Source organism: Acinonyx jubatus, chromosome A1, assembly GCF_027475565.1.
Source record: "Acinonyx jubatus isolate Ajub_Pintada_27869175 chromosome A1, VMU_Ajub_asm_v1.0, whole genome shotgun sequence".
Classification (NCBI taxonomy): domain Eukaryota; kingdom Metazoa; phylum Chordata; class Mammalia; order Carnivora; family Felidae; genus Acinonyx; species Acinonyx jubatus.
This window is the reverse complement of record NC_069380.1, coordinates 4,291,175-4,306,381: the sequence shown is the minus strand read 5'-3', so window position 1 is coordinate 4,306,381 and position 15,207 is coordinate 4,291,175. Positions and strand designations below refer to the sequence as shown.

Genomic DNA, 15,207 nt, shown 5'->3' with positions numbered 1-15,207 from the left:
CTGGAGTCACATGGCCCTTGTCGCATTGTAATCATTCCCGTGACACTATTTAGCGTCTGTCTCTCCAGTAGGCTGTGTGGCCAGGGGGCCGTGTCCACGAATGCTCCCCTTCATGGCAGTCCCTGGCATACCGTGAGCGTTCGGGGAACCTTGAAAAGATAGGTGACTTTCCAGCCTGTGTGCTTAACTGTTGGGTGTTGTGCCCCAGGTGAGGAGGAGAGGAATGTGGGCGTCTGTAAGGAGTGATGCGGACCCTTGCTCCTAGCACAGATCCCGAGGGCTCTGGGGATTCAGGGAGGGAAACACACACAGCCTGTCCAGGTTTCTCTGTGAAGACTTTAAAAGCACGATAAAAACTCATTTGCACCTGGGATAATACTTTGAAAATATTAAACCCGTGTGTTTTCACCTTTCACCTCCATAAACCGTTGTCCCCTTTGCAGTTGCTGGTGTCAGTGGCAGTCCTCCCAGGTGCTGGCCGGTGAAGTGAAGGAGGACAGGGCCAGGTGTGGTTGTGGTGCGGGGGTAAAGTGGCCCTGGGGCCGAGCCCTTGGGTCCAACCTCACGGAGATCCACCGCCCCAGAAGGCACCGGGGTGAGGCTGAGGCGTCAGGCGGGGGGAACCGGGCCCCGACCACGTGCGAGGGCGTGTCGTGGAAGGTCCAGCAAAGACCTCCATGTTGGGCATTCGGATGAGCAGGGACCCAGGGGGCGAGCGGGCCCCTCTGGCCGTGAGGGCCCAGAGCTACCGGGGGCAGGAGGGCAGCAGTACGACTGAGGAGTGGCCTTCGTTGCCAGCCTCCTGATTGTGCCCACGACCAGCACTGAGTGACAAATGTCCCCTCTTCAACCTCAGAAAAGCCCTGGGCAGTGAAAGATCATTTGCACAGAAACTGAAGAGAAGTGCGGGCCGTGAGCCGCACGCGTATCTCTGGGGAAAGTATCTGAGGCAAGCGGAAGAGCCAGGGCAAAGACTGGCAGGAGCAGGAATTCCCTGTTGTGTTCTCTGGTGGGCCAAGCAGCTGGGCGAGGAGGGAAGAGTGATTGGCCTGAAATCTAACAGGTAAGGGCTCTGAGGAAGAGATTCGAGGGTCCTGCTTGTCTGTTTAATGCCAGAGGTAGACAAGCCCGCGTTTGACCTTTGCGTCCCAGGCTGGGGATCTTGTCTGCCTGCTCGAAGGTAGGTTGGACGTGTTGGCTCTAAACCTGTAGACCAGCCGGTCCCTTGGAGGAGGGAAGTGAGAGTCAGGCGGTTGCCCACACGGCCCGACTGTGTGCGTTCACTCCTCTGAGTTCCTATGTGGAATCCGTGGGTGATGCACCTGCTCTTGGATTTTCTCCCACGTAGAGAAGCTGCCGTCCATTCTGCATCACTTGTTTACGCGTGAGCAGGAAACCCCACTGTCTACCAGGAGCACTCATGTTTTCCGTGTTCGCTTTCATGGTTTTTGTCTCGCTGTACAGACACCGACTTCTTTTCTCGAACTGTTCACAACCACAGTGAGGACAGAAGCAGTATCCTTTCTTTTTTTTTCCTTCAAAGTATGTGTATGCCCTTTTTTTCTCTCTTTATTGAGGTATAATTAACAAAACTGTAAGACGTTTGAAGTATAAAACCATGGTAATGTGATACACGTATACATTGTGAGAGGATCCCTTTCCCCCGAGTTAATGAACACATTCATCACCTCACATATTTGCCTTTGTCTTTTTTTTTTTTTTTTTTTTTTGGTGAGAACATTTAAAATCTACTCTCAGCAAATTTCAATTATAGAGTCGAGTAGGACTATAGTCATCGTACTATGCATTCGATCCTCAGATCTTATCAATCCTATAATAAAAGTTTGTACTCTTTTATTATGCAAAGTATAATCCCTTGTGTCTGCTACCCCTGAGTAACCACTTTCTATTCTCTGTTTCTGTGAGTTTGGCTTTTTTTTTTTTTTTTTTTTTTTAATAGTCCACATATAAGTGATACCATCCTGTATGTCTTTCTCCGTCTGGCTTGTTTCACTCAGCACAATGCCCTCTGGGTTCGTTCATGTTGTCACGAACAAATATTTCCTGATTTTGAAGGCCAGATATTCCATATACATACCAGATTTTCTTTATCTATTGATCCGTTAATGGGCACTTAGGTCATTTCCATACCTAGGCTCTTGTGAATCATGCTGCAGGTAACGTGGGAGTACAGGCATCTGTTCAGGATGATGTTTTCATTTCCTTTGGGTATATCCCGAGAAGTGGGGATATACCACTTTTCTCCAAGTGGTTTTATTTCTGGGCTCTCTATTCTGTTCCCTTGATCTATGTTCCATTTCTTCAAGGTTATCCAATTTGTCGGTGTGTGATTATTCGTTGTCTCTTATGATCCTTTATATTTCTGTGCTATCAGTTGTAATGTCTTCTTTCATTTCTAATATTACTAATTTTTATCTTTTCACTTTCTTTCTTGGTACATCTGGATAATGGTTCATCTATTTTGTTTATTAAAAAAAAAAAAACAGCTCGGGGTGCCTGGGTGGCTCAGTCGGTTAAGCGTCCGACTTCGGCTCAGGTCATGATCTCACAGTTCGTGAGTTCGAGCCCCGCGTCGGGCTCTGTGCTGACGGCTCGGAGCCTGGAGCCTGTTTCAGGTTCTGTGTCTCCCGCTCTCTCTGCCCCTCCCCTGCTCATGCTCATGTCTCTCTCTGTCTCAAAAATAAATAAACGTTAAAAAAAAAATTAAAAAAAAATAGCTCTTAGTTTCACTGATGTTTTCTATGGTCTTTTTAGTCACTATTTCATCTGTTTCCACTCCGATCTTTGTTATTTCCTTCTTTCTGCTAACTTGGGGCTTAGTTTGTTCCTCTTTTTCTAGTTCCTTAAGGTATAAATTTGGTTGATTTTTTTTTCTTTCTTTTTTGAGGTTCTCCATCTTCAACCTGCTTTTGCAGTATCCCATAGATTTACACTTGGTACAGTTTTAGTTTCTTGTGTCTCAAGAGAGTTTTTGATTTTTCCTTTTGGTTTCTTCTTTGACCTGGTAGTTGTTCAGAAGTGTGTTGTTTAATTTCCACATCTTTATGACTTTTCAATCTTTCTTCTTGTTATTGACATCTAGTTTCATGCCATTGTGGTCAGAACAGATATTTGGTATGATTTCAGTCTTCTTAAATTTAGTACAACTTGTTTTGTGGCCTATCGTGCAATCGATGCTAGAGAATGTTTTGTGTGTGCTTGAGAAGAATATGTATTCCGCTGTTGTTGGATGGAATGTTCTAAGTGGTTTTTTTAAGTTTATGTATTTTCAGGGAGACTGAGACAGCATGAGTGGGGGAGGGGCAGAGTGAGAAGGGGAGAGAGAGAGAATCCCAAGCAGGCTCCCTGCTGTCAGCACAGAGCCCAACGTGGGGCCTGAACTCACCAGCCGTGAGATCATGACCAAGCCGAAATCAAAAAGTTGGACACTTAACTGACTGAGCCCCCTAGGCTTTCCTGGAATGTTCTGTATATATATGTCTGTTAGGACCATTTGATCTAAGGTATGGTTCAAGTCTAAAGTTTCTCTGTGGATTTTCTGTCTGGGTGATCTGTCCATTATTGAAAGTCAGGTATTGAAGTTCCCTGCTCTTATTGTATGGTTGTGTGTTTTAGTCTTCCGAATGGTTATTAGTATTTGCTTAACGTATTGAGGTGCTTTCATGTTGGGTACATGTATATTTACAACTGTTCTGTCTTCTTGATGAATTGACTCTGTTGACGTTAAGTAATCACCTTCTTTGTCTCTGTTACTGTTTTGTCTTAAGTTTATTTTTTCTGATGTGAGTGTAGCTATTCCTGTTCTCTTGTGCTTCCCATTTACATGGAATATCTTTTCCCATCCCTTCGCGTTAGGCCTTTGTGTGTTCTTAAAGCTGAAGTGAGTTTTTAGTCAGCAGCATATAGTTGGGTCTCTCTCAAAAAAAAAAAAAAAAAAAAAAAAAAATCCAGCCAGCCACCTTGTGTCTTTTTTGTTTTTATTTTTATTTTTTAAGTTTACTTATTTATTTTGAGAGAGACGCAGAAAGTGCAAGCAGGGGAGGGGCAGAGAGAGAGAGCAGGACAGAGGATCTGAAGTGGGCTCTGTACTGACAGCAGAGGTCCCAGTGAAGGGCTCAAAGTCACGAACCGTGAGATCATGACCTGAGCCGAAGTCAGATGCTTAACCAACTGAGCCACCCAGGTGCCCCTCTGTGTCTTTTAATTGAAGAATTCAGTCCATTTGCATTTAAAGGAATTATCGATAGGTATGGAATTACTATTGCCATTTTTGTCAGTTTTCTGGTTTTCGTTTTGGTGTTTTAACATCCCTCTTCTTTTGGTGGCTGTATTAACACCAGAGATGGTGTCTTGTTCCTACAGGGGTCCCTCTTGCTCTCCTGGGTGCCCTCCTGATCACAGAAGCCCTCCTATTTCATGGCAGTCCTCATTACTTGACCCTGGGTTCCTTTAGAGTGGAGAGGAACCTACTTTTTCTCTTGAGATGGTAGAGGCAAGGGGAGAAGCAGTGTTAAAGAGCTTTCATTCAGAAGAAAAAAGCTAGGGGTGGCTGGGTGGCTCAGTCAGTTAAGCATCCGACTTCAGCTCAGGTCACGATCTCTCAGTTCATGAGTTCGAGCCCCGCCTAGGGCTCTGTGCTGATGGCTCGGAGCCTGGAGCCTGCTTCGGATTCTGTGTCTCCCTCTCTCTCTGCCCCTCCCCCACTTGCACTCTGTTTCTCTTTCTCAAAAATGAATAAACATTTAAAAAAATTTAAAAAAAGAAGAAGAAGAAAGCTAGCCTGTCTTGGTTCCAGTTCCATGCTTGTTGTTTTTCATTTATTATCTCGTCTACTTAGATTAACGTCACCACCCGTATTTCATCTAACGAACACTTTAACAACTTAAACGTTTGAATCAGTTACACCTTTTCTCTGCCAATAGACTGACTTTGATAGGCACAGTCCAGCATTTCCAGGGATGTTGTTTTTGTTTGGTGAAAGCTTTATCCCCCGCAATGTCCACCTATAAATAAAACTGATAATTGAGGTTGGCATACTGAAGAGACGCGCTCCTAGTTAATATTTGGTGCATCCATAATGGTCTGCCTGATGTTAGTGTTCACTGCCTGAAGACCTTTGGTCCGTTTGTTAGGAATGACTTTTTTTGTCTTCTGACACGGTCTTGTCTCCTTAAAATACGCCAGAATTCTGCCATGAGCACAGAAAATTTCTTCCTAGTTGTCATTAGGATTTGTGGCATAAACACACATATGGCATAGGAGTCTTTTTGGGGTTAGAAAATTCTCATCATGGCACTTTGGGAGATTATTCAGGTTTGAACGGTCGTATGGAGAAGGACTTATGTAATGTGGATAAATATTTTTACGTATCGGAGAGCAGTGTTAACGTTTTAACTTACTCTTATTATTATACTTAGGTTTAGTATTAATATACATGAGACGGCTTTCCCCTGGCTGTCAAGCGACTCGTAGGTCCCAGAGGCCTCCCCAAGTCCAGCAGTGTTAACATTTTAACTTAATTGTAGCACTTACTATCACTTGTAAAGGTCTTTCCTTTTTAGCTATAAAAGTAGCCGTGTGGTATGTTTTGATGTGTTTAAGCTAGTACGATAGAAATTAAGTTCTAAGTCATAGGTGTCAAATACACACAAATCATGCATAGGAATATGATTTAAGGGTCCAGAGTTTGAAATCAGGGTGATTATAATTTTCCCATTTGTGGAAAGCAAGTAGGTCCCATAATCTGATACTTTAGGATGTGTGGTATGGAACAGCCCGAGAGCATGTGCTTTGAATTTAGAAAGACCCCCGGGTTTGGATTCGGTGGTCATCAGCTGGAAATACAAAATACAGTGACCTCAATACGGTAGAGTTCGTTTCCTCCCACCTGACAAGGCAAGGATGGGCAGGTAGGGCTGTTGGGCTGGTGGTCCCTCAACACACGGCTTCAGTCAGGGTCTGATGCGGTGGCTGGTGTTCACTTCTCAAGGCTGGGGGAAAAGGAGGAGGAGAATGAACCACTTTGTTTCGAAGGCCATGGTTGTATACATTTCTTCCAGTCACCTGTGCTTGCTCGAATGTAAGCCTGGGAGATGGCGTCTCGGCCGCCGCGACCGTAGCCTTGCTCAGACACGTTAAGGAGGGGGTGTGGTTCTGTTCCTAGGAGGAAGAGGGGAATGGGGAGGGGCTCTTCAACCATCTGCGCCCATGGCCTCCACCAAATCACTCTTGCTTGATCCTATTTGTAAAACATAACTATTCATGAAAATTAATGAAATCACACTGAAGACATCACTCTCACAACATTTTGTTGAAGAGACACTTTGATAAATATAGGTATCCCTTCCATGTTTTCTTAGTTCCTCTCAGCGGCGTTTCTGAGTACAGCTCTCACTTTCTGGTATAAATAGTGACGCACACTTTCTGTTGCTGTGGACCAGATTACCGCAGGCTTGCTGGCTCAAACCAGTGCACTCGCAGTTTCTGTGCATCAGGAGGCAGAGCACAGCGTGGCTGCGTCCTGTGCCCGGGCCTTCACAAGCCCACAGCCAAGGGGTCGGCTGGCTGCAGGCTTAGCTGGGGCCTGACCACTTTGTCCAGGTCAGTGGCAGCGTTCGTGTCTTTGCAGTGGTGGGACCCAGGGCCCCAACTTCTTGCCGTCAACTGTAGGACACCGTGCTGCCCGAGAGGCCACCCCTGTGTCTGAAATCCTTCCTCCCACATCCTAGAGGCTTCACCTGGCTTCCTGCCGGATGGGCTTCCCCAACATAGCCGCTGAGTTCCTCAGGCCACCACGGAGAGTTTCTAGAGTCTGCTCATCAGACGAGACATTGTGTCTAACACAACTCACGATGAGGGTGACATCCCATTGCCGTTGCCATAGTCTGTTGGTTAGAAGCAAGGCACACGTCCTGCCCACACTCAAGGGGAGGATGTTTCCCTAAGGCATGAATGGGAACATAGGGACTACCTGGGGGTGTGTCAAGCACGATAGCTGTGTTTCATTTAAAATCACCTCGTATAGCTGAAATACCTAAAAAGTAAAAAAAAAATTAAAAATTAAAAAAATAAAAATAAAATCACCTCGTATTGGGGCTCCTGGGTGGCTCAGTCAGTTAAGCGTCTGACTTCAGCTCAGGTCATGATCTCATGGTTCGTGGGTCTGAGCCCGCATCGGGCTCCATGCTGATACCTTAGAGCCTGGAGCCTGCTTCGGATCCCGTGTCTCCCTGTTTCTCTGCCCCCTCCCTGCTCTCGCGCGCGCTCTCTCTCTCTCTCTCTCTCTCTCTCTCTCTCTCTCTAAGATAAAGATTTAAAAAAATTTAAATTCCTTTGTATTTCAAATGGAGAATTCTAGTTTGTTTGGCACTATCATTTCTCGGGTTCTGGTAAAGTGTCCATAGGGAGTTTTTATCAAACTAGAAAAACTAGTCTACATTGATTCATGGAAAATGTATACGTATGCATACCTTAAGAGAGAATATAAACATGAGAAGGCAGATGGGAAAATATGTCCTTCTGCTTTCCTTGGCGGCCAAATAAACACTTTGGGATGGCACAGATTTGATACCCTAAGAGCTCCTCCACAAACCAGCAAGATTGTGCCTCATGTGAAAAGTCAGAATGGTCTGTCCGTGAAGACAAAACACTACACAGAGTCCAGACCTGGAGATCTGGTGTCGAAATTAGCCTCAAAAATCTTATGTCATTTTTCAGATAATAGTAAAAAAAAATGTAGGTAAAAAAAACCTACTATTAATAGTCAGCATGAGATCCAACATTTGCTTTTAGCTCTGTGATATCCTCTTGTGTGTGATATAAATGTTGTTCCTCGCCTCCTCCTTGCAATCAAAGGCTAATTTTTCAGGAACATTGAGCATCATCCTAAACGAAGCCTTTGGTATCTGTCCATCTGTCCATCCATTCAGCGTGCCAGCAGACAGCTGTTGATTTCCTTTCATGGTCCCCATGCCGTGCTGAGCTCAGACGTAGACACAGCACTGTGGTCTTTGCTCTGAAGGAAATCTCGGTTCGTACGGCACACACCAGGGAGGCGATGGGTGTCGCTCCCTGTGCTCATGCAACTTCGAATGTCACCAATAAAGATTGTTTTAAAATAAATTTTAGCTAAATACGTTTATACACATATAGCTAGAAATGAAGAAACGGTGTGCTGAGAGTATAATTAAGAGAAATGAGGGGTGCCGGTGTGGGGGGGCTCTGTTGGTTAAGCGTCCGACTTCCAGTCAGGTCATGATCTTGAGGTTTGTGAGTTCAAGCCCCACATCGGCTCTGTGCTGACAGCTCGGAGCCTGGAGCCTGCTTGGGATTCTGTGTCTCCCTCGCTCTCTACCCCCCCCCCCCCCCCCGCTCACACTCTGTCTCTCAAAAATAAGTATTAAAAAAAATTTTTTTTAAGAGGTGATTAGTTCAATCATTGAACATTTAACGTGTAGTTGATGAGTGCTTACTCTGCACTAGCCCCTCTTCTGGGTTCGAAACTGAGATAGTAGGTCACCAGATGCTTTGTTGTTTCCGTTCCTGGCCTCCCGGTCCGGTCTCTAACTCGGACGGAGGAAAGTTGCGCTGTTAGGAAGGAGCTACAGCGAATGAGAAGCCTCAAAGGGCCCCGCTTCCCTGAGTTCTAAAGCAAGTGACGGTTTCCACAGAGTTCCTGGAACACTCACTCTTCACCTGCTCCACGTTCCTGTCTTTTATGTGGGATCCCTGGGCGTGTCTGACCAAGAGGTTTGTCATAACCAAGCCGTGGGACAGGGGCAGGGTTAGAAGAAGGTCTGCACAGAATAAAAGAGAAGCAGCGAAGGGGTTGGTGCCCTTGGTTTTTAAGAACAGATCCGCACATTACACCTCAAAGGAAGGGTAGAAACTTCTGTCCATCTGACCTTGTCCCTTAGGACATGAAACATTCGACTTCAAAGGGAGAGTCATATCGTTAACTCCTGAGCTTAACATGAAATGCTGCCTTTTCCTTTTCCTGATGAATGAGTGAAATTATAATAAGGTCTTAATATGAGGTTGAATCAGCAGGAATTCACTATTTGTGGTCAAACAGCAGTGGAACCCTAGGTCTTAGTCTACCATAAAGGTGCAGGCCTCTGATGAAAGGTGGCAGGTGGGTGCAATTTCTTTGGCGTGTGAAATGTTTGGGTATGAGAAGGGTGTAGTACCGGACTCAAGCCTGTAATTAAAGGACAAGACGCGACGAGGTGTGTGTTGTGCCAGAGCATCTGCATCCCGGCGGGCATGTTGCTGTTCAGCAGACACCGTGACAGCTCAGGAATTGCACGCATCGGGATTGCACGCATCCCGATGTCTCTTTCTACGCTTCCGAAAGGTCTGATTTTTATTACTCTGTTTATGTGAGGACTCAGTTATGAGCTGATAACGTGAACGAACTTAGAAATCCCTTGGCTCAAATCAGATGCCTTTATGGAAGTAGGCCTGCATTCAAGGCAACAAGAAAGCGTATCCAGCTGGAATCGAAACAAAATTAAACTTGGCTCTGCATTACAAAGGCTACCGAACTAGTTACGGCAGATCACCGAGAAGAAGCTCCAGACGGGGCACCTTAAATTGTGTGCTTCTGATCTCGAGACTTCCACCTTGAGAAAGGCTTATATAATCCATCGCATAAGAGCCAGATTAAAACAGCAGGCCGTACTCCGTTACGAAAGATATCATCGCATCCCAGCGGCTTCATGTGAGAAAGATTACCAGTGGCCCATTAAGATGCCAGCATACCACAAAAATTGACATAGACACTCCCCTTTTTTTAATAAGACAGAGTATCCAGTACTGTATGGGTTATAATTGAACTCTGAAAGACCTAACCCTTTGACTCAAACTTTAGTCACTCAAAGTTTATCGTAATGGATTTTGACCCATAGATGGTCCTTGGCAATTTGCCTTCAATTTCAACACCCCTTGCACAGAAACGGGATGCAAAAGGTAGCCTGTCTGAGTTTTCCATGTCCCCCACGTCCCCCTGAGGGTACCTGTTGACTGGACAGTGTGCAGTCACTCTCTCCCATCCGGGGCGAGGCCACAGTTGAGCCTTTGGGCCTCAGTCCAGCTGCCCTTCATGCTGTTATGGTGGTGGCACCTGTGCCTGGGGCAAGTTAGGAAGGATCCAGGTCCGGTGACTGTAACAGACCCCAGACAGCAGCCTCGTGAACGCACCCACCCGGTGCTGGTGGTGGCCGCGTGGAGTCCGAAACCACGCTCCCGGCTTCCAGCTCCCCCTCGCGGGGGGCTCACCTTCACAGATGGCCCAACATGACAGACCTCAGGAGCAAGGGGCACATCTGTTTCCTTTAAGAACGTGACTCACAAGGTGCTCACTTTACTTCCCAGCATAGCCGTTTTGAAAAATGGGGAGAGTGGATACGGAGGGTAGTTGTTTCTCTCTGCCATGATATCCTCACGTTCAAAATTAGTTGGGACGCCTCAGCGTGCCTTCCTTTTTTTTTTCCCATTGGCCATTTTCCATATTTGTGCTCTTCCTTTTTTTAAGTGCTGCTAAAACATCGAAGCATACCTGACAATGTCACGTTAGCACACCCTCTTTTGTAACAGCTCCTTTGCCCAATCCAGGCAAACTATTTGTCTGAAAATGTCGGACACGCCCAGAGAATAACTAGCACTGGGACCTCATCATAAGCCCCTGTGGAGTAGATGCAAGACTTAGATGATGTTCGAAAATTTGCCACACACTGTGATCAAGGAACTGTCTGTGTTCTCAATGTTTGTTCTCAATCAGGTAGAATTTGCTTATCTAGGTTATGGGTTTGTGGTAAGGATTACAGTTTATACTTTATTTTCCAGGGAATTAAAAGATTTGTTAATGACTATCTTAGTTTAAAAAAAAAAAACAGGCTTCTAGGCTTTACTGTGGTGATCATTTCACAATATATACAAATAGCAAATCATTATGTTGTATACCTAAAACTTCTGTAATATATCAATTATGCCTTTGTTGAAAAATTACAAATGAAAGTATAACATATCCATCTGTCAGTCATGAATAAGGCTTAGTTTTTTGGTTACATCTTTAAAAAATACGTGGGCTGCAGTTTTTTTTTTTCTCAAAAAGTTTTAATATTCAACTAAAGCATATATTAGAAGACAGTGGATGTCATGTTTAAGTCACAAATCCGTCTTTTGAGGACAGTTTTTAGAATTCTAGCTTTTGTCGTCGTGACGTCACCGTGAGTATGGCCTGGTAAGTTTATGCGTTGGCACTTGGATACCCTTCCTCCTACTGACCAATCAGGAGGTAGGTGTTTTAGCTTTTAGGTCCCAAGAAGGAACGGTATTGGCAGGAAGAGAATTTTCCAGTGGGAGAGCACTCTTCCATGAAAACTCACACGGCCTTTCTTATAAGAGCTACACGATTGTCCTCAAAAAGCACGGAGGCACTCAGAGCCAGACCCATGGTTCCCTCTGGCGTGGATGACCAGGCATCCGCAGGCCACGACGGGTGTGAAAGCCCAGCCCCTCCGCGATCCTCACTTCTCCTGCTGAGCTCGGGCTGCCCGCTTTCCACGTCTGTCACAGAGCTGAGCCCCAGCAGTGACGAACTTGTACAAAACGGTTCAGCGTGTCAGGTTTGCTTTCCTCAAGGCTCCTCCCCTCGGCTTGCAGACGACCGCCTTCTGGCCATGTCCTCACGTGGTCTTTCCTCTGAGCCCACCCTGGTGTCTCTCCCTTCTTAGAAGGACTCTAGTCCCCCTGCATTAGCCCCATTTTAGCTTAGCCACCCTTTTAAAAGAAAGGCTCTATCTCCAAATACAGTCACATTCTGCGGCATCGGGGTGGGGGCTTCGACATACGAATTTTGGGGCGGGGGGGGCACCCTTCAGTCCATAACAGTGTATAAAATATGGAAAAATGTTAATATGGTGAGCGACGTGGCCCTCGAGGGTTAAATTTAAATCCAGACATTTGCGGATTTCCTCCTGTGCTCCCATTGTGTTCTGGTGCGTGATACCTGGAGATACAAAGACGTAATTATTTCCTGTGCTGTTTCCGTGTTGGCAGGCCTGGCAGCTTCGATTCAGCCACCTCGTGGGCTACGGTGCCAAGTATTACTCTTACCTCATGTCCAGGGCGGTAGCTTCCATGGTCTGGAAGGAGTGTTTTCGACGAGACCCTTTTAACAGGTAACAAGGGGGAGGAATTCTTCTCTGACACCAGTAATCTGCCACGCCCCTGCGTCTGAAGCCAGGCCAGGAACCTCAGCCGCTTGCCCCGCAGTGCAGGCCACTGCCAGGCCCTTCCGACCGACTGCCCGAGACGGGGCCGGGCCCCGAGCCTCCACCTCGCCCCGCAGCACTCACGGCTGTCACACACCGGCGATGGTGTGGCACCCTCCTGTCACGCCTGCAGGGACCTCTGCGTGAGGGCTCTTTGCGCCTCCAAAGTGGGCCTAGACTGCTGTGTTCCCGTGCGTCCCCTGTGGGTTTGTGTGGCTGTTCCAGCCTGTCTTGCTGTCTGTTCCCCACTGCTCTGTGCTTCCCGTTACTTGAGACGGCCTTCCTTATTTTCAGCACAAGCTTCCGAGGAGTCAGTCACACGGAACACCTGATTTCCTCTTTGTTGCCCAACGAAGGACTCGCTACTCTCAGTCATTTGGGAGCAGCACCATTGGAAGCGTTGACTCTCGATGCCAGGGTCCACTTTGCTCCGGAAGGTTCCCCCTTTGCCCGACTTTGGAACGCTTTCTTCCCATGGAAGACGGTGGCAGTCTGAAGAAGGGGACCCGCTCCCCTGACGGCTCCTCCACAGCTCCCCTTCGTGGGGGCCGCTGACCGCCACTTAGTATCGGTAGCTGCAGAACCCCTGCCCCGCATCGCTTCCCGCGGCCTGCCTCCTGGGTGCCCTCTCGAGTAGCCTTGCTCACCATTTCCACCATGAGGATGGGCAGTGGTTCAGATGGGAGAATCCGCGGCTGACTCAGCGGAAGGCTCACGAACATGACTGTGGGCTGAGTCTCGGGCCTCAGGCTAGCTGGTGACCGCGGGAGCCTGTAGTGATTCAGTGAGGGAATCCGGGTAGGTGGATTTCAGGTAGGGACGTACGATGCCCAACCCCTTCCCCGCCGTGGAGACCGGCCGTGCGAGGTGGCGGCGGGCTGGAAGAGGACGGAGAGCGGGGTCTGGGCTGGGCAGCCCCGCATCCCCAGGATCAGAAGCACAGGAGTATCCTGTCGTGCCCCCAGTGGGCCTCCACAGGATGCTTCTCGACCGCAACCTTGGGGAAGTTGAGTTCTGGTCTCAGAGTCCTTGGAAGGTGCTTCCTTGAAAGCAAACCACGAATGATGATCTGGTCTCATACTCGTTTAAAACATCTTGTCTCCTCACCACACAGACGCATCTCCAAACACCTGTCAGGCAGCCGTGGATGATGACTGGTGTCTTCACCGCTTTCATGTGGTTGAAGATGAATGGCACCTTGGATTTTCGGAGTGCCCTGAAAATTTCCGTACGGCGCGTTAGTTTGCATTCACGGTTGTCCTGGCAGAGCACGTACTTCTTACGAGAGGAAACTGAGGCTCGGAGAGGGCAAGTGGTTTGTCCGAGGCCTCACAGTTCAGACTGGAGTGAGATGATAAAACAGGTCTGCTGATTCCCAGCCCCCTCCCCCTCCCCGTCTCCTGCACAACTCCAGCTTTTCATGCAGCTTGATGCAGGTTGGGATTTTCGTAGCATCTAATAATCACATTCAGTTCCAAAGTCTTTGGAACTTGAGTCTGATGTCATAGAATGTTGAAATGTTTTGCAGCTTCGTAGCCACATGTTCTTTTGTCTCCTGCCCTTTGCATGCTGCAGACATTCGGTCTGCTCTTCAGAATTTGTTATTTTCAAAAGACCGAAAGCCAAAATTGACTAAAATAAATCATTTCGGGGAATTACGATTCTTCACTGGAGATTTCTATAAACAGGCAAAATATTACCTTGTTTAAAGGAACTGCACTTTACTAGAAGACCACATACTGTTAAGTACATATATTTCTTGCATTTATCTCTTGTTTATGTGTGCATTCTTGCCTAGACATGTAGTTTGCCACACTTTTATAGACATGTAAAAGTAAGCTAGTAAAAATACTCATGAGGCTAGAAAATTTCTTACCTATGTCAAAAGATCCTTTTTGATCCCACTCCTAAAAAAATCACCAGACTGGATGCCTCACCAGGAAGCCAGGGGCCAGGAGGAGGTACACCCCTCCCCCAGGCCAGAGGTCAGGCAGGGCCTCTCAGCCACCCTGTCCCCTCCCTGGGTGGGCCCAGCCTTCTGTCCATGTTTCCTAATTCAGGACACGCTTTGGCTTAGCACCCACTTCGTGTTTGACATCAACCTATGTTGGATACTGTGACACTATCAGAAATTCTGATTAGAAACCACGTTTGCAAAATTGCCCGTATGCAAAGATGCTCCAGAAATAGTGCAATGAAAACATCGCGATTTATGTAACTTATGTCATCATGGGTGTCAGTCATCTGGCATTAAAGGAATTGCATTTTCCATAATACACAAAAGTAGCTCTAAATAGCCTTGTGTCCGGGTGCCATTAAGTTGGAGAATTTCTGTCTATAAAAGTTCTCCAAAATCTGCCTGCGAGCATCATCACAGACGGTGTTCCCTGCAGAATCCAGCAGACAAAGAGCATCAGAAGGTACAGACGGGCCGTTCCGAACTTTGCCCTTTCCACCTGTATACTCAAGAGTCAGTTTCCTGTTCCATTAGCTGTTACCCTAAGCCAAGGTCTCCGGGTGTAATTAACCGTCTCCTGCCAGCTTGTTCTCCTTCGCTTTTATTTCACAGTCTTATTTTTTCTCTCTCTGTTTCATCTCAGCGTAAATAATTCCAAAACCTCACTTTAAGATCATCCCAAGGACGATGGAGAATAGGATAGCTTCCACTTAGTATATGATCCATAAAGGAAATAATCCTTTCTTTGAAGAGAGATTGCTTGCTGTGAAACAAAGCTAAAAATACACTTCTCCTTTTACAGTAAATATTTCACACCTAGTTTGACTTTATTAGAGTAATTCAGAAATTGGAATTCGATGGTTAGAAGCAGGAAAATCGAGGGCTGAGCTATCTCATGGCGGTGGCTTTTCTGTCAGCGTGGCTTCATTTGGAGAAAGAAACCAAGACACGGGT

General features: G+C 46.7%; 1 protein-coding gene across 4 annotated transcripts in view; it reads left to right on the top strand.

The window, feature by feature from the left end:
* The window catches only part of MIPEP (mitochondrial intermediate peptidase), a 162,927-nt gene that overhangs the window by 121,773 nt on the left and 25,947 nt on the right, over positions 1 to 15,207 (top strand). For 2 of the 4 annotated variants that reach the window (XR_003421937.2, XM_015087409.3), the window contains one exon: positions 12,082 to 12,203. The exons of the other annotated variants lie outside the window; for them this stretch is intronic. Coding sequence is in view for 1 of the 2 variants with exons in the window: in XM_015087409.3 (XP_014942895.2) it covers positions 12,082 to 12,203 (122 nt within the window). In the remaining variant the exon portion in view is untranslated. Of the gene's footprint in view, positions 1 to 12,081; positions 12,204 to 15,207 lie in introns of those variants that run through there. 4 annotated transcript variants of the gene reach the window in all.